Below are 20,155 nucleotides of genomic sequence, written 5' to 3'. Positions count from 1 at the left end.
AGTGTCAAATTTTAACGATTTACTATACTAATGTTGAATGCAGGTAGTTTGTCGCTCTTCCTGCCAATTTGCAAAATTCTTTAAAGATGTTAATGTTGGAAAATGTAGTTTGTATTCAATATTTAGTTGTCATAAATACCAGGAAATATTTTTATCTTGTAACATATCAGTCTTTTCTAAAGGGATATAACAAGTGTATTGCCACCTAGATATATGACATACTGTTCCTCTCTCCTCACATCAGTGGAGAGCATGGCATGGTCGCTTTATGACAGTTGTCATTCTTGTTCATTGATGACCAACAAAATCACTTCTTTTGTCTGTTCGCACTTTTTACTCATCAGTGAATAATGGACAGTAATATGCTAGAAGCTAAACAGTTTAGGTGTTTACCTGCCACACTAAATATTGTGGTAAGGTCAAGTTTGGGTGGCATAAAACCTCACCCATCTTGTCACTGGACCAACTTTAGTGCTGTGATGTTTTATTTTTCAAACCAAACCAAATAGCACCTTAGCAACCTTATTATTAAGAAGTTGATTCATTGTTTATCAAAAGTCTTTCACAGCACGCACTGTGGAGAACCCAGGCCAATAAATGTCCCCAGGACCTCCTTGTATGGAGACCCTCAATGGGGATAAAATGTTCAGGCTCTGTTACATTGCTCATTGGGCATCATCGTTGTCATCAATGTCGTGAATCATTGCGCATGCCTTCAGTTCGTGTCTCCCTGGTTCATACTTGATATTTACAGGCCACCTTAATATACTGGTAGCTGGAATATTGCTGACTGCGGCATTATCTGACTCACTGAACAGGTGACATGCATTCATCCACAGCTTCATCAACATTAAAGCGACATCTTGGACAACAATATCTGACTATATCTTAGAAGGGAATGTTTCACATTTGGACATTATATATATTAAAAGTTAATGAACAACATAATATGCATTGTATATTTTAAGTCTTTATTTATTAAGTCTTATACCTTAAAAGAAGGTAGTAATGTTTCTTAGATATGAGATGAGGAAAATAACCTGAAAATATGATACACAGCAGTTGATATTGAAATGGCATATATTTCTGAAGAAAGTTTCTTCCATACTTGGAACACTGTTTCTTCCATGTTTGGGACACAGCTTCTTCATGACACTGCTTCTTTGGGACACTGCTTCTTCAGTGTTTGGGACACTTCTTCTTCTGCGTTTGGGACACTGCTTCTTCCACGTTGGGAAACTGCCTCTTCCATGTTTGGGACACTGTCTCTTCCATGTTTGGAACACTGTTTCTTCCGTGTTTGGGACACTGCTTCTTCTGTGTTTGGGACACTGCTTCTTCAATGCTTGATGCATTGCTTCTCTTAAATGTACAACACTGTTTCTTCCAAACTTAGGATACTGTATCTTTCACGTTTATGACACTGCTTATTCCGTGTTTGGGACACTGCTTCTTCCATATTTGGTGTTCTGCTGCTCATAAGTTTACAACACTGCTTATTTCATGTTTAGGACACTGCTTCTTCAAGTTTAGACACTGCTTATTCCATGTTTGGGACACTGCTTCTTCCATGTTTGGGACACTGCTTATTCCATGTTTGGGACACTGCTTATTCTGTGTTTGGGACACTGCTTATTCCATGTTTGGGACACTGCTTCTTCCATATTTGGTGTTCCATTGCTCATAAGTTTACAGCACTGCTTATTCCATGTTTAGGACACTGCTTCTTCAAGTTTAGACACTGATTCACTTCATGCTATGTGAGATACTCAGCAATTGTGGTAGTCCATTGACAGCTGTAGAAAGGCTAGCCCTAACACCTCATGTAGAAACTCATACTGCCCCTGTAACAGGAAAAACTGCTTCATTGGATAATTGATGGAACGATTGTATACAGAACAATTGTTACATCATCGACTGATTATGGTTTTCATTATCCCCCGCCCAACGAAGTTTCGTTTCCAGAGCATAACTCATAAACCGTTCAATATTTTGTCATCAAACTTTGCAGATCTGTCAGGTACATGCTGAACTGGTGCCTTTTGCTATTGAGAAATTTTAGAAATATTTATTTTTTACGTTTCCATGGCAACAAGATGGACTCAGGTTCCAAACTCATCTTTTTTTGTACAATTTCCATGACAAGTTCAACCTCAGTTAAAAAAGGTTAGGGTTTGTTTAGATTTAATTATGTCATAAATTCTGCAACAGGGGCGGGGGATATAGCCACGATAGTGTCAAAGTCTTGTTAGTTCTGTGGGAAGTCAGGGATTATTTCAGGAGACATATTCTTAAGGAATAGCAATAAAGAAATTAGGATCATCAATTTCACATGCATGATTAGAGAGCAAAGCAGAGGAGAATGTAAAAGAATATTATTGAACCAACCAAAGTTTGAACCATGTCCATACGCTGATATCTGAGCCTCTTCACACACTGGAACACATCCACCACACCTTCCGCTATTGCCTGGTCGATCAGATAGTCCAGAGCAATGAATGTTCCAGTTCTACCAATGCCTGCACTACAAAGATACAAATATCATCAAACTATTAGATACTGTTGGAGCGGTCGGGTAGCCTAGTGATTAAAGCGTTCACTCGTCATGCTGAAGACCCGGGTTCGATTCCCCGACTTGGGTACAATGTGTGAAGCCCATTTCTGGTGTCCCCCGCCATGATATTGCTGGAATATTGCTAAAAGCGGAGTAAAACCATAATCACTCACGAGATACTGTTGAAACTTATTCTCAAAGATATTAAAACAGCTTCAGCAACCCAATAAGTTATCTCTGACTACCCCACAGTATTTTTATTACAAAAATGTAATTTTTGCCTCGAATATCCTTTCATCCATACCACCAACCCCAACTAACTCTTGCTATGATTCTACTAAAGTCATCTGTCTTCCACATTCCACAGTGGATGTTGGTCATATTACCTGCAGTGAACAATTATGGGGCCATCACCAAATGTTGTCTTCGCATGGTTATAGAAATCCAGAAGAGAATGGCTACTAGATGGCTGTCCGTGGTCAGGCCATGCCGTGAAGTGGTACTGGCAAATCTGGTGTCCATGTCCACCTCCCTGAAACGAGAATGTCGAAGATGTTATGTGATGGCTGTGTACTCAAACACACTGAAATGTGACATATTTGTACAGAATGTTTACTGTGGCAATATCAATCTGAATACGACAGCATTTGAGACAATACGTGTCCAAGCTACTTTTCTTATTAATTTCAATGTGAAAAATATTCAACAAGACAATATGCATTAATACCATATTCATTATTTTAAGCCGGCTCCATTTATACGTGTCGGAAAATGTTTATGTCAGTCTCAACTCAACCGGTTGGCTTGGTTTTTGGGGAGCAGATTGCCTTGGTACTGTGGTTTTACACATGTAGGTACAATGGCCACTCCTCCACCTGTGTTATGGTTAATGTCCTGTATACTGTTCGCACTTTTACCTATTTTATGGTCAATGTCCTGTACAATGTCCTTTCTATTACCTGTGCTATGGACACTGTCCTGACCGTGTAGTCCATCTCGCTCTCCTCCTGGACTGTCTGAACACAACACCCGCCATATTGCCGAGCCGCTCCCACATCCGGCCAGTACTTCACACACTTCAACTGGATAACCATGACACAAAATGGTCATACAGTCTGTTTTCATATTTCTGTATCTACAGAAACAACTGCTAAGTAGATATGAATTGTGTAAATATTTAAAGTATGATAATGCAATGCCATTCAGATTGAGAATAAAATTGTCATGACTGCAAAACATACCCTGTCATTTTCAAAAATGTTTGTCAACATTATTATTGCTGTGACCTCGTATTGAAGAACCATGTTCCAGAAGTCCGCTGTTGTCTCTTGCAGAGGTCCTGTTTTAAAGACACAAATAAAAAATCAATTCATTGGGGCTGTGGGTCTCTGTCAGAAGAAATATAATTGCTCAAATTCAAATGAAAGGGACAAATTCAAGGAAATTTGAAAAATAACTTTTAAGTTACATTGACGACCTCAGATGTTATCGAAAATGATGTAGTAAAATTAGGCATACATGTATTGTTTAATTACATACACAGTATCATCGTTAAGCTCATCGCAAAGACAAGAAATTGCCCTTGAAAGCAGCTATGGTAATATTTGGTCACACATTAACATGAACAAACTGTTCTCACCTTGTGTGGCTATGAAGAATCCAGATTTTCCGTATCCCTGTGAATAAGATCAAGTATATCCCTTTGAACAAACTGTACATAAACATACATAATATATATATTAAGAAATGGCATTATGAAGATAGCCGAATTAATACGTCTAATGCGCCGCAAGTCGCTGTGTAGAGCGGCATCCTTTTGGGTTCGAGGCGGTCGGGTAGCCCAGTGGTTAAAGCGTTCGCTGGTCACACCGAAGACCCGGGTTCGATTCCCAACATGGGTACAATGTGTGAAGCCCATTTCTGATGTCCCTCGCCGTGATATTGCTGGAATATTGCTAAAAGCGGCGTAAAACCATACTCACTCACTCACTCACTTTTGGGTACGCCAGCATCCTATGATCATGGGTTCGAGTCTCGATTATGTTTCTAGGTTTGTCTGAACCATACCAGTTCTACTGGGTTCCCCCAAAGTGGCAAAGGTCTGAGACCTGCCCCACTTCAGACCTACCACATCAAGCTGACACGCCGTGATATAACTGGAATATTGTCCAAAGCGGAGTTGAACCAAATTCACTCACTATAAGCTGACGAAAAGTTGAAATTCCAAATTCAAACACATGTTTATACATCCCTAATAACGTAAGGAGTTCATTTTGCACTCACCATTAGACACGGTTGGAACATGAATGGTATTTAAAAGGCCTTGGTTTTCATGATACAAACAGTTATAATCAAAAAGTTAAATATGCGTTTTATGTGTGTTGTGACTGAAAATGCAAGTGTTGGTAAACTGTGAGCCAACATTTAACTCTAGGCACTGCATCAGCATAGCCTGTATACGTTCTCAGTTCCCCTGTTAAACTGTACTTACATTAATGTGGCTAGCGTTGATGTAATCACTCGCCCTATCACTGTTCCGGAGAATTACCCGACAGTGATCGTCTGAAACGAATAATGGCATTGATTTGCAAACAAACAAAAACAGTAGCGGCAATATGGCTAGATCATTCAAATAGGAATATTTATTTGCTAATCGCATGACACAGATGACTGAACAGCCTTTTACAGTGGGGAACGAAAAAACATGGGTATGTATCCTTGTTAGATATCAACTGTTAATTACTTCCACACAATTTACGACATACTTACTGTTGTTTTAAGGGATTAACTTTAAATACGACTACACGGTTTACGACATAGTAAGTATCCTTGTCAGAGATTAACTGTTGATTACGTCCACACAATTTTCGACATTGGTATGTGTACATACACGGGTGCATGTTCTTGAATCTGTTCTGTGACAGGTTGACGGGCCTCTTAGCGTCTAAACACATTGCAAGCTCGCCTTTTGGTAGTTCCTGCAACAATAACGCACAGTACTGAACATCCTCCTGCGATAATAATACAATATACTTTAAATCATTCGTCCAAACTTTACACATCGAATTTACACATGATTTTCTACCATTCTGCTTTCAAGAATATATTCACAACCATTGCAGACATTATCAAATGATATTTTAACAAGGATATGACTGATATGTTTATGCATATAACTAACTTCAAACTGCTGTATGAACCCATCATGAAGCCTCATTCCGTGTAGGTATTCCATGAAATACCGACAGTCCACTGCTGTTGTCTCGAGTCTAGGGGTACCCATCCCAACCTTTCCGCCACATGCAGGAGTCTTTGCTTCACCCTCAAATGTCTCGTTCTTACAGTCATCTCTAACTAGCTGCAATCCTCCAGGTAATCGGTAGGTCTCTGATGCCCCTCGTTGATGATCACAATATACGCTGAATCTCGGTATAGAAATACTCTTATCACTGTCTTTCCTTCGTATATGGTTGACGTTGGCATATCTGGCATCTTCATAGTTCTGTCCAGTTCTGGAACATCCGACGGAGCTTCTTGACTGGTCTGATACATCGCGCCCATCACTTGTGCTGCTTCTATCGCGTCCCTCTTTGGAGATGGCCATGTGCTCCCTCTGCTGACCCTGGCTACGTTGTTGATGGTCGAGACGACACTGAGACACAGTCCTGCCTTTAGTAACACAGGGGTGATGGTGGCTTGTGTTGGTGTCATTGTTCAGGGTGTATGGCTTGACGCTGTATCCCTGATTACTGGATTTATCTAGAGCGAGGAATTCTTTCTGTGTTAAGCATGGTAAGATGTTGTTCTTTTCGTCGTATAGCGTCAGTCTTTTTGATCCGTGATAAAAATCTGAAAGATTCAGGAAGTTTAGTATGAAGATTATGATAATAATATATTTTTTCACAGCTCACGAACATTATGCTTGCATCTGTCTCTCATTTGGAGTGTGTCCGCGCTTGGCTGTGTGCTTGTTTGAGATATGTACGTGTTTCGTTTAGTTGAATGAACACAAGCAACTGCTCGTGTCTTACGTGTGGACCCACAGCTGGGTCAGTGGTCTAAACTCTGTACAAAGTTGCATCCCTTGGGTGCACCAGGAACCTGTAATCATGGATTCGAATCCTAGATTCGGCCTGATTATGATTCTTGGTTTGTCTGCACAATAACGTGCTCGTGGGTTTAAACAATGAATTATATGTGTAAGATATGCATCACTTCGGGATCTAGTTGACACGCTGAAATTCTATTGAACGCGGCGTTATGCAATTCACACTCACTCACTTACCCGAATTAACGCCGAATTCTTTGTTAATAGGATCAAACGAATCTGCCGAGGTAAACGTTCTTCTTTTGCTTAACCATTTCAAACAGCACTGCAAGAGTTGCCCTTCCTCGTTCTCCCTTACTTGTCTCGTTCTGGAAAGACAAGTTACACATGAAAACGAAAGACAGAACGAGCGAACGGATGCAACCAGGAAGAGTTTTGTATAATGCTCACGAATCAGCTCATCCCCCGTTCTGCAACAATGTAGAAACTTTGTTAAGAATGTAAAGCTGACGTTAATGAGTGGGTTCTGTTTTAAGCCGCTTTGAACAATATTTCAGGTATATCACGGCGTGTCAGCTGGTATGGGTGGGAACCCTAAAGTTATGCAGGGTTTAGTGAATACCACTTTGAGGAAACCCAAGAGCACAGGTATTGGACTGACAAACCAAGAAACAATCAGGGCGAATCTGGGATTTTTAGTCAAAGGGACGCAACTTTGCATGGATGATTTGTCTTGGATGATTTAGCCATCCGTGTCCCTTTGTCATGAAGTATAACATAAATATGATTAGGGACATTTTACAATAAGGAAGTATGTAGTTGTTATGGGACAATGGCTGACTCACATGTAGCAAACACTAGCGTAGATCAGGTAACAGACAAGGAAACCAACTGCCATCATAAGTACGGTCATCAAGGTATGGAACACAGCTGTTCTGGTAGATTCTGTAACAGATATCTGTATTTAGTTGAGTAACATTAGAGTTGACCGTGGGATTTGAAATCCTTTAATATATAAGTATTAACTAATCCGGGGTAGAATAGGACTTCTGCAACCCATGCTTGCCGTGAAAGGCGGCTATGCTTGGCGTAAGAGGCGACTAACGGGATCGGGTGGTCAGACTCGCTGACTTGGTTGATGCATGTCATCGTATCGCAATAACGGGATCGATGCTCATGATATCAATCAGTAGATTGTCTAGTCGAGACTCGATTATTTACAGACCGCCGTCATATAGCTGGAATATTGCTGAGTGTGATGTTAAACAACAAACAAACAAACACTATACAATTATCGTATATTTTAGGAGAGACCAACGTGATGCAGGTCAAAGGGGTTTACCACTTGTGACGCCCACGGGTACCTGTACGGCATTGACATGGATCGTAGTCAGGGCGAATCTTACATTCGGACCACGATCCGAGGATCCTGGCACGCCTAAGGGACGTAACTCTGCATAGAGAATTGAACTTACCTTTACAATTCTCCCCGGTCCAGCCCGGAACACACCTGTTGCACGTACCACTCTTCTGGTCACACGTACTGCAGTGTTTTGAACATCTAAAGGAACAGTTGTTACCATGGTAACTTGATGTGCAGCCAGACACACATGTACCCGATATATTGCATTTTCTCTCTAAACAATTCACGCTACAGTTTCTCTCGCAGTGGCGTCCATAAGTGCCCTTTGTACAGTTCATGCATGATCCTGACGATCTGTTGCATCTGAGACAGGCTCCACCACACGGTCGTTCACAATACTTTCCCCAGAAACCAGCACGACATCCAATGGAACATTCCATTCCAGATCGGTTATGACATTGGCCTTCCATACAGTTCCTGCTACAGATTTGGTCACATGACCTTCCATACATCGTGGGAGTACAGCCCAATGAACACTCACCGGTTGATTGGTTACATACAGATGATTGACAGCCACTATTGCACGAGACATTGCAATGATCACCATAGTAACCATCTTTACAACCATCTGTACATCTACCGTCTTTAAACCTACATTTACCTTTACAGTTGTCACAAACAATACACTTGTGTCCGTATCGTCCGTCTTTGCACCCAGTGCAATTGTTTACATGCTGCAGACAGCTCATGCACTGTTTGGGACATGTTTTCTTACAGGTGTCACCATGAAATCCCACGGTGCAGTTGTAACACGTTCCGTTCTGTTGGCATCTCCTGCCAAGACAGTTCATAGAGCAAGACCGATCACAGTACTTCCCATAAAACCCAGATTTACACCCATCGTAACATTCTCCACTAATCTTTTTACAATTCTTATAACAATTCTTTGGGCAAGCATCTTCACACTTCTCTCCAAAGGTGCGGTTCTTGCAGCCAAGGTAACATGTCCCATCCCTGAAACATCTACCTGGGGAGCAATTACTGATACAACTCTCACTGCATGATGGGCCATACCAGGGCGAAGTTAGCGAATAGTTACTTGTGTTCACACACCCGTATTTACAGGCCCCAGTAGAGGTGTTACAATATCCCAGCATGCAGTGCTGGTTACAGGTCATGTTACAGCTGCCTTGTCCATAAAATCCCCGTTTACACGTGACACAACTTGAATCTTCACAGTTGTGTTCATGGTTACTCCATGCGCCGGCAGAGTGCGCAGAAGGAAGAAGCTGTGTGGTACCTACAATTATCGTAAAGCATCAAATATTAATATGAAACATGTAACTCAAGCCCTAGTAGCTCAAACACCTAAAATCCTATCCTGAGTTGTAAGTAAATCGACAAATCCCTTTCCATATTCAATAGAAATCTTTGCATAAAGCAAAGTCGATTTACAATTCCGACTATATCATATGCATGTGTTTATGAATCCAAATCAAATAGTGATGATACCAGGTGTTCGCTACAAGGTAAGCGTATCCTGCCCCACCGGTGGAACTCGTCACAAACACATGCAAAGGCAAGTCAATTGTGCACCTGAAGAAACACGGGAACATATGGTACAAGTCAAAATAGGGAATTGCATCAGATATCATTTTTGTCACTGATGCGTCAAATTTGGAAATATCCTCCACATGTCTACCATGTAAACTTTTGAAAGTTTTACTGAGGCCTTGATAGTTGTGACCTTGATCAAAGAACTGAGCAAGAGTCGCATGGCGCTCTTTGGAGTCTTGGTAGAAAAAACATGCTCGATTGTATCTCAAACAATGTAATTTGGTTTTGAACATGAACGGTGATGTCATCAGAAAATAGTGAACATAGACCAGTTGACAAGTATTACCATAGGAGAGAAAAACATACATTAAGTCATCAAATGCAAAGAATCAGCTAGAATTGAAATCATTAGTGAGTGATTGAGTTGGGTTTAACAGTATTCCAGTTATATCAAGGCGTGTCAGCTTAATGTGGGAGGAAAGCCTGAAGTGATGCAGGTCTCAGACGTTTACCACTTCGGTGAAACCCACGAGCACGGGTATGGTGCTGACAATTCTAGAAACAAAATCAGGGCGAACCGGGATTCGAACCCACAATCATAGGTTTCTGACGTGCCCAAGGGACGCAACTCTGCACAGCGAATCGCTGCGCCTTAGACGAATGGGCCACCCGTGCCCCATTAAAACAATAACAGTAAATGTGAACAAAGTGGCACTGACCGAGTACAATGATGAAATCCTCCTTGAAGTACAGGAGAAGAACCAGCACCATCCCAAACTGTAGGTTTATGAAAACGTGTAGATAAAAACTATTTTTTATGACGAACATGAAAATGCACTAAACATATCTGATGTATGAAATGGTAAATGAAAGGAAATAACTTGCCGAATTTATTTACTCCTGAACAATAAGGATATTAATTATAAGATGTTAAACGATCTTCACATTTCACATCATGTTTCTATCCCGAGTAGGATATTTTTATACCTGTCCCCATGTTATTCAGCTTTAGGTATATAAGTTAGGACGGTGAAATATGTAATTATGACGATGTGTATGTATCGGTATTGCTGTTAGTTGTATGTTACCAAATTTTTACATGTAAAAGTATGCATCCACATACTCCATACATACACCACCACCCCCTATCGACCCAATCACCTTCCACGTCCTAAATATTATCCCGACTCCCACACAACCTACATATTAGTATATTATCGTACATCATTGCTACTGCTATATAAAATGATATATCATAACTAAAATAAATTAGAATACAATAAACTTATAAAATCAATTAAATTAGATTAACTAAATGAGGAAAAAGCATAAATAAAAGATTATTGCTGCTAATAATATAAAAAATGAAATTAAACATAAAAAGAAAAGGGTTGAAATATAATGCATTAAAATGACCCCTTGAAAGGCATTTAGAAGTGATACACACAAGGAAGAGTACTGATGGATGTCAACTTCTTTATTATGAGGAACACAACGTTTCGGAGTATATACTTATCCTTTCATCGTGTGAATGATCTGACGAAGGAGTAAGTATATACTCCGAAACGTTATGTTCCTCATAATAAAGAACTTGACATCCATAAATTCTCTTCCGTATGCATTAAAATGATATACAAAAGCCTACATGAATTATAAAATGATACAAATGAACAAATAACTGCCCAATTCCCACATTAATGTGCTGTTATGCCAAGAGTGACCTCAAGTGGGAAAATGTAATATGTTATATCAAGGGGCAGCATAAAGGATGAAGACATACACAGAAGATCTCCACATATTCGACACTTACCTGCTGCCTGGAGTACATTCTGTATCGTTCTGCAGGTTCCTGCACTGTGAGGCATTGATACAAGGCTGGAGTGTGAGGCACTGATACAAGGCTGGAGTGTGAGGCACTGATACAAGGCTTGAGTGTGAGGCACTGATACAAGGCTGTACTTTAGGGTAGTGATACAACACTGAGGATTGTGCGTTGAAAACAGGATGTGTGACGCATCACATTACGTTTGAGACTGTCTACAATTGGTTTCGTTTTCCCGGTATCTCGCTCCCCACGTTGTGGACCGCTCGCTCTGCGTAGTAAACTAATTTCAAAGGCCCAGCCGCGTGGGCTGTACTCATGCACCCGGTAAATGTTACAAACATATTAAGTTGCAAATTTTGCTTGTCGGGTTATCAGGTGCAACCAGTGCGCCATGAAATACACTCTTCAAAAAAAGAAATGCACAGGTAGTGCATAAAATTCCGGTATATAAATTGGATAGATGTTATAGGAAAATGTTTGTGGCCTGATATTCGACACACGGTGCGTCAAAACGCAGCCATTGTCGATTTGCAATGTCTTAAACGGCATTGTTTTCACACTTGTTCAAAAACGTCATGGAGGAAAACAGTAAAGCCAAATGCACGTGCAAGTAATGGCATTCGTAACTCGTTGTAGTGGCTATAAAAAGGCAAGCATAAGCCAATAATTTGTCATTCAATTGTCAACATTTTTCTTGTTCGAAAATGCCGAGACCCAACGCTGCCGATCGGAACATCGCCATAGGACGTATCCAAAGAGGGGAATCGCAGTCTTCTGTATCCCGCCACTTCAACGTCCACCACGTCCCGCCTTTGTGACCGATACACACAGTTCAATTCGACTACAGACCGTCCGAGAACCGGACGACCACGAGCTACCACCTCTGCACAGGATCGCTACATTCGACTGTTCCACCTACGTCATCGCAGTGCCACAGCTACGGAGACTGCAGGACGCATCCCTGGTTTGAGGAGGATAGCTGACCAGACTGTCGGGAACAATCTCCGCGAGGCGAGGAATCCCACCCTGAAAACCAGTTATCGTTCCTGTTTTGCAACAGATCCATCGACAACGACGCTTGCGTTGGTGCCATAACTTACAACCTTGGAATTTAAGAAACTGGAAACGAGTATGGTTAAGCGATAAATCACGATTTCTACTTCAACGGCGAGATGGGCTAGGTATGACCCACGAGCACGTCCCCCCACCCCACCCCCAATCCATATATAAATACCTCTCCAATGAGGTATCAATAATTGGTATTGAGTGAATATGGACCAACCCATGGCAAATCGAACGTCATATATCCCGACAAAACTAAATTTCTCTCGCAGAAACCTTTAATCCGGTATATGTTCTAGGTACGTGTGCCTGATTCCACTATAATCATCTAACAGATGTTCCAGTACATCTCTTGAAGTGCTTACTTAACATGTGATGTTACCAGCCATATCGTGACTATCAATATTTAATCATAATACATATAGTGAAACTTATATAAAAACCTGTCAATGAAGGACAGTAAAGTAACTAGATTTGTCACAGAAAAAGAAGATGTAAAACTAGCACGGAATCATAAAGAGAATAGCACTATACATATCGATACAAGATAAAAACAGGCTATAGATCGTCAGCAACTGAAGGTAGACCACCATACTGGGGACCATGGGGACTTACAGTACCTTTGCTACCTGCATGGACCCCAGCAGGATTTACATCATCCCTTCATCAACTGGCGATTGTATGCAAAGTTAGCCACAAGTAAAGAATACAAATATTCTACGTTTAAAATAGTAGTAGGCAGACATATTCTTTGAATGACATGGACTTACGATATCCTCTCAGGGACATTGTTACAAGGTGGGACATTTCCCTATATATTAACTTGGGTATTCTGTAAGAGAATCTTAAGTATGTAATTGGAATATAATTTATTTCTGTGAATGCATGGTCCCTGTTCATTTCAAGCCATTCATATACGATTTGGACGATTCGCGTGGTGCCCCCTGCAAATTCACCTTAACTAGTAGCTGTGCTAAAACATCTGAAACTCAACTTAAAATGGCAAAATTTGTCAAAATATCAAGTCTGCGTCCAAGAAATTGATTTGTATATTTGCTGAAATAAATAACTTTTACATTATGATCAGTTTTTTACACAACTTTATGGTTGCCATCTTGAATATGTTACACATAGGTCCATTTCATTCAAAGTTCTGAAATCGACTCAAGCATTATACTGTGAACCTCTTATATGCATACAAAAGTGAGTGATATCAGAGTTGTCAAGCAGTATTCTATACGATTGTCCAAAAGTAGATCAATAATCAGCTTACATCAAATTATGGTGTTTATATATGGTTTCCTATTGCTTATAACACATCAAGGTCGGTGAATAACACACAAGATGACAAGCCAAATCCTGAGCATACATCCAAGCGTTGTTCCGATGTAGCTAAGCCGAGAATGCAATATTAGGTATCCTACTCTGACATTTTAAGAGTAAATTTGTTCCAAATTGTGCAAACGATTTTCACCTGGTAACATCACATCACAACTTTTTTCTTGTTAACATTCAAAATCATGTTTAGTATGTTTATGGGCTTTAAATTTTTTTTAGTGGGGTTTGGATGTGGGGGTTGGGGTGGGGTGCCGTGTTGGTCATACCTAGCCCACGGCCTACAATATCCTACACCACGAGATCTGAATTGATTGTGGTTCAGGGACATTTGACAGCAAATCGCTACATGAATCAAATTCTTCAACCCCACCTTCTTCTCTTCGAATCATTGACCGCCAGAGGGAGCTGTTTTAACAGGACAACGCCCCACCGCACACACCTTCATAGTGCAAACATCAACGTCAGGATCTCAACCCAATCGAACACTTCTGAGATGAACTGGATCGACGTGTACGTCAACGCCAGAACACGCCGCAGACACTTCCATGACTGGCCAACGCGTTACAATCAGAATGGCGCAGAATTCCACAGGACAGAATTCGTACATTTATCCAGTCAGTGCCAAGGAGATGCAGAGCCGTGATTGCTGCCCGGGGCGGTCACACGAGATACTGAGTTCATCGCCACCTAGAGGCCTTATGTGACATGACAATGATCAATTTTCAATGCCTTTGTACAACGACAAAATTTCATATTTGTATCTATGATATTAAATGAAACTTATCGACTTTAGGTAAAATACATTTACTAAAAATCTACCTGTGCGTTTCGTTTTATGAAGAGTGTACTTTACAAGTTCATACAGTTATTCGAATGTCAGGTGTTCCTGGCAAACAAAGTAGATACAGCACAAGACGATGGACAAAGTACGACGCAGGCTAAGTCAGGCTGTGGAACAATCCAACCTGACACGTGGATTGATGATTGTCCTCTTACGTACGAGAGCCTTTCATTCAATGTTATGTTATGATTTACAAATGTCTCCTCCTTAAACTTTTATATGAATGTTAAACAACCTTGACGAAGATGGTGCTGATGGTGGTACGTGTGTGTGTGTGTGTGTGGGGGGGGGGGGGGGGGGGGGGGCGGGAGAGAGAGTTGCGTCCTTTATGCGTACTCGTCGGTTTTCCCATTGTGGTAAACGACATAAGACTTGCTTCACTTCCAGCTTACCTCCAGCTTTCCTCCCTGATAAAGATGGCACGCCGTGGTGTAACTGAAACACTGTTTAAAGTGGCGTTAAACCCAACACATTCACTCACTTATAGTTATCTTCCCTGATCAAATGTCAAAACCATGTCAAATAAATAGGGAGAGCAGTTTCATACTGTCAGCAGTAAAGCAGTAATATCACGACTACAGAGACATGCTTAGTAAAGAAACTTCAAAGACAATCGGTGTGAAACCAAACTTCAACCCGCGCGTTATGCGTAATTATACTACTATAATTAGAATAATCCGACCGTTTCCTGGTCACGACATCACGGTCACATGGTTACACCAGACTAGGTCAATAGTAATACCGACTAACGAGGGTAGTATGCAATATGCATTGCTGCTACCAAAACCTGCCGTTGCATTCTCAAACGGAGAAAATATATTTTGTACATCAACCATGTCATTCTTTTAAAATGGTAATATGAATATATATAAATAAAACGTGTCTGTCGTTCCAATCCATGAGCATCGATCCACGCAATTGGGATACGATAACATGCATCAAACAAGTCAGCGAAGCTGTCCATCCGATCCCGTTAGTCGCCTCATACGATAAGCAGAGTCGCGGCAAGCATGGGTTGCTGAAGATCAACCTTACCCGTTTCTTCGGGCTGAGTCTAGTTTTAATAGAGGTCACGGGGACTGAGTTTACTTCAGCCTGTAGGATACAGGTCACGGGGACTGAGTTTACTGCATGATGTAGGATACAGGTCACGGGGACTGAGTTTACTGCATGATGTAGGATACAGGTCACGGGGACTGAGTTTACTGCATGATGTAGGATACAGGTCACGGGGACTGAGTTTACTGCATGATGTAGGATACAGGTCACGGGGACTGAGTTTACTTCAGCCTGTAGGATACAGGTCACGGGGACTGAGTTTACTTGCATGATGTAGGATACAAGTCACGGGAACTAAGTTTACTTCAGCCTGTAGGATACAGGTCACGGGGACTGACGCATGGATAAAATGATCTCAAAGGTTCTGATCGTCATGACCCCGGACATCGAATACAGTTATGTGTACCAATACCAGTGACCAGGATAGTGTAATGCAAATACTTGAATATCAGTCCTGACTTAAGTAAATGCGGACATATCATACAGGTAACTGTGTCTTTGTTTGCGTTATGAAACTCGTTGTGACATTATATTTATTCAAAATATAGTTATATATACTGTAACGCATAGTTAAACTTTGTTAACTCAAGTCACTTGGACCTAGTACCTACTTGTCGAGTTATTCTCAGTTCGAACAACCTGAGTACTTATACCAGACCACAGTGCCCACGTGGATCCAACAAGGACCATGACGTTGCATTGAGTTTCTGACTCGTTCTGCAGTCGCAGCAAGCAGCTGACTTACGAGAGTGAGAGTGAGTGACTTCAACGCAACCTTTAGCAATGTCACAAGGAGGAACAACAGAGAAGTTATCCATTGTACCCACCTGGGTGGGTGTACTGACTCCGAGCAGACAAGTCCTTGTTTTAGACCCTTAATGGCAAGCGCAAGGCAAGGTAACAACAAGTACCATATTTTAAGGTCTTTTGGTATGACGTGGCCGGGGATCGAAGCCACGACCGTCCATTCTCCAGAGGCGGCCATGGAGGCTGTCTAGTGGAAGGAAAACAACATACCTCAATACAAAAGAGAACAAGTTTATTTGGACTGATGACTATGTACATACTATACACAAGGAAACAAGGAACAATTCGTAGATTCACAAGCCAAATGTCACTGCAATAAGTAAACTCTGGACGTGTACGCGGGAAAGACGGCACACAATATGGTGGACACAATATTACACTGCTGAGAACAGCACTTCACAGGGTGGACACAATATTACAATGCTGAGTACAGCACTTCACAGGGTGGACACAACATTACACTGCTGAGTACAACACTTCACAGGGTGGACACAACATTACACTGCTGAGTACAACACTTCACAGGGTGGACACAATATTACACTGCTGAGTACAACACTTCACAGGGTGGACACAATATTACACTGCTGAGTACAACACTTCACAGGGTGGACACAACATTACACTGCTGAGTACAACACTTCACAGGGTGGACACAACATTACACTGCTGAGTACAACACTTCACAGGGTGGACACAACAGTATACTGCTGAGTACAACACTTCACAGGGTGGACACAACATTACACTGCTGAGTACAACACTTCACAGGGTGGACACAACATTACACTGCTGAGTACAACACTTCACAGGGTGGACACAACATTACACTGCTGAGTACAACACTTCACAGGGTGGACACAACAGTATACTGCTGAGTACAACACTTCACAGGGTGGACACAATATTACACTGCTGAGTACAACACTTCACAGGGTGGACACAACATTACACTGCTGAGTACAACACTTCACAGGGTGGACACAACATTACACTGCTGAGTACAACACTTCACAGGGTGGACACAACAGTATACTGCTGAGTACAACACTTCACAGGGTGGACACAATATTACACTGCTGAGTACAACACTTCACAGGGTGGACACAACATTACACTGCTGAGTACAACACTTCACAGGGTGGACACAACATTACACTGCTGAGTACAACACTTCACAGGGTGGACACAACATTACACTGCTGAGTACAACACTTCACAGGGTGGACACAACATTACACTGCTGAGTACAACACTTCACAGGGTGGACACAATATTACACTGCTGAGTACAACACTTCACAGGGTGGACACAACATTACAATGCTGAGTACAACACTTCACAGGGTGGACACAACATTACACTGCTGAGTACAACACCACGCGGGCTAGATGCTTCTTCACGTGACATCTTGACACCTTGGGTTATCAGTTGACTTCAGTTCAGGACTCATTGACTGTAAAGCTAGCGCCAACACCTCGTGCAGTAGCTCATACTCACCCTGGGGAAAAATGTTCATAAATGTTAAACGTTTGGACAAATGTTACGACACATTATTTTTATCCTTTTTTTTATTATTCATATATATATATATACACGCCATGTCAATGAAATTGTGGTACATGGTATTCAAGAAGTGCAATCTTTTCATACATATAAATTCTTGCCTATAAAGTCAACGTACTTTATCGTGTATTTTACGATACATTATAATATTTTGTTACGAGCATATTATCTTTCAAACATTAACGAGTGTTTATTTACTTGTCCACCTACTTGTTTTTGATCGCACAGAATAAATGGACAACCTGTCCATGAGCATTGTGTCTGTTCTCGTTAAACCAGCACAATAAAACATATTATAATATATAATTACATATAACACAAACATAATCAGTGGACTGAAACCCCGTGCCAAATAACCCAAGGGAGGCAACTCTGCACAGCGAATTGCGGCACCTGAGACGATAAAGCCAAGTGTGCCTCTTTAACATGAACAGTTTGTTCGTTTTGTTTGTTTGTTTGTTTGTTTGTTTGTTTGTTGTTTAACGTCGTTAAATGACGGCGGTCTGTAAATAATCAAGTCTCTACCAGAAAATCTAGTAATTGACATCATGAGCATCGATCCACGCAACTGGGATACGATACCATGAATCAACCAAGTCAGCGAACCTGACCAGCAGATCCCATTAGTCTCCTCTTATCATGAAAAGAATTAAAAACTAAATTGCCTCACTATACCTGTTGGTGAACCATATTCATACGCTGGTATCTAAGTTTCTTTACACACTCGAAAACGTCAACAACACCCTCCGCTGAGGCCTGGTCCAGCAAATAGTCCAGAGCAATGAAGGTCCCCGTTCTCCCGACTCCGGTACTGAAAACACATCAACTCTACAAAGTGTATACACTAACTATGTCACATAAGCAGTGACATGTATGACAGAGCCGTAACACAGGAGCGAGTGTTGCAAAACAAGGGCTGTTCAAACTAGGAATAGCTCAGAATTAAATCCAGTTTTCAAGATTCAGGTGAACACTAAAGAACCAATTGCCTAACGTGACATTAGTCTGAACGTAAGGCGTCATGGTTCGTGGAGATCATTCATAGGTCTAGTTAGAGATGACCATTTGATACTCTAGGGGGTGCCTGGGATCTTATCGAAGAAAAGATTTCCCAGAAAATGCTTGAAAATAATAATTTTGCTTCAGATTTTTTGTAAAAAAGTAGATTGTCTGCAAAAAAACATTTGTGCAAGGTGTATTAAAACGATATAATTATTTAGACTCATAAATTTAATAAAACAAATGTCTGGTTTTGCGGATGGAACTGAAATAAATATCTAGTCTACAAAATCCCAGCAATCCCCAGAATATTAAATGGTCGGTCCCCTATCTACCTGCAGTGCACGACGGACCCAGCACAATGCGCCACCTTCACCTCCGTGTAGAAGTTGAGGAGAGACTGTGTGTCCACTGGTTGGCCGTAGTCAGGCCAAGCTGTGTACTGGTAGTGGGTCAACATGTTGGGGTCCTTGCCATGCTGCCAATGTTAGAGGTAGGAGAGATCACCTACTAGTATTTGGCTTAAGTTGTATTTCTAAGATATTCGAGTATAAAAGGAGACTCTATCCGCGGTCTGGTACCAATTTCTGCCTTGTTCCAGACATTTTAACTAATGCCATGGGAGCAACTTGTGAATGTTCCTGTTTAATTCGGGGTTAATTATATAATAGCTGCTTTACAAAGTGATATCTGTGGGACTTGAATCCCAATTTCTTGGACTAGTCCCCCGTTACCTTAATACTATATCAAGTGATATCCACTCTACTCTAAATAGAAGTTCTATTGTATTAGACGTGCCAGCACCAAAAGGACCTTCAAACAAATAATTCACATAGGCTCAACCCAAGAAACGGACACTGAACTCATAGATCATTATCGGGGGATTTGAAGCCTGGACCAAACCTATCCCGCTACTGCAAAGCGACGCAACTTTGCACAGCGAATCCCGGGAATATATGGAGTAAATAAACACGTAGGAACATCGAACCCTATTGCTGTAACATCCTCTTAGGGATGTTCTAAAAGTTGAACCACAATCAGAAATAAAGCACTCCAAAAGACCTGTCCTTTCTTTATACGACCTTGTGTACCTTCGATATGGAAAATGTCCTGACAGTGTAGTCCGCCCTTGTCAC

The 20,155-nt window shown here is 41.2% G+C and overlaps 1 protein-coding gene and 1 pseudogene across 1 annotated transcript; both read right to left on the bottom strand.

Moving 5' to 3' along the window:
- Positions 1-978: 978 nt before the first annotated feature.
- LOC139457517 (uncharacterized) lies at positions 979-1,751 on the bottom strand (annotated as a pseudogene).
- Positions 1,711-8,610, bottom strand: LOC139468811 (uncharacterized). Its single transcript, XM_071250955.1, has 12 exons — positions 8,078-8,610; positions 7,448-7,547; positions 6,840-6,970; positions 5,736-6,403; positions 5,445-5,532; positions 5,046-5,116; positions 4,194-4,230; positions 3,796-3,893; positions 3,514-3,636; positions 2,941-3,086; positions 2,389-2,524; positions 1,711-1,844 (listed from the first exon to the last, which is right to left on the bottom strand). Exons 1-12 carry the CDS (start codon positions 8,475-8,477, stop codon positions 1,770-1,772), a joined length of 2,073 nt encoding a protein of 690 aa, XP_071107056.1. The 5' UTR covers positions 8,478-8,610; the 3' UTR covers positions 1,711-1,769.
- Between the last annotated feature and the right edge of the window lie 11,545 nt (positions 8,611-20,155).

The sequence above is a fragment of the Haliotis cracherodii genome, unplaced genomic scaffold, assembly GCF_022045235.1.
Source record: "Haliotis cracherodii isolate W230 unplaced genomic scaffold, xgHalCrac1.p SCAF_1, whole genome shotgun sequence".
Lineage (NCBI taxonomy): Eukaryota > Metazoa > Mollusca > Gastropoda > Lepetellida > Haliotidae > Haliotis > Haliotis cracherodii.
This window is presented reverse-complemented; position numbering and strand designations above follow the sequence as displayed.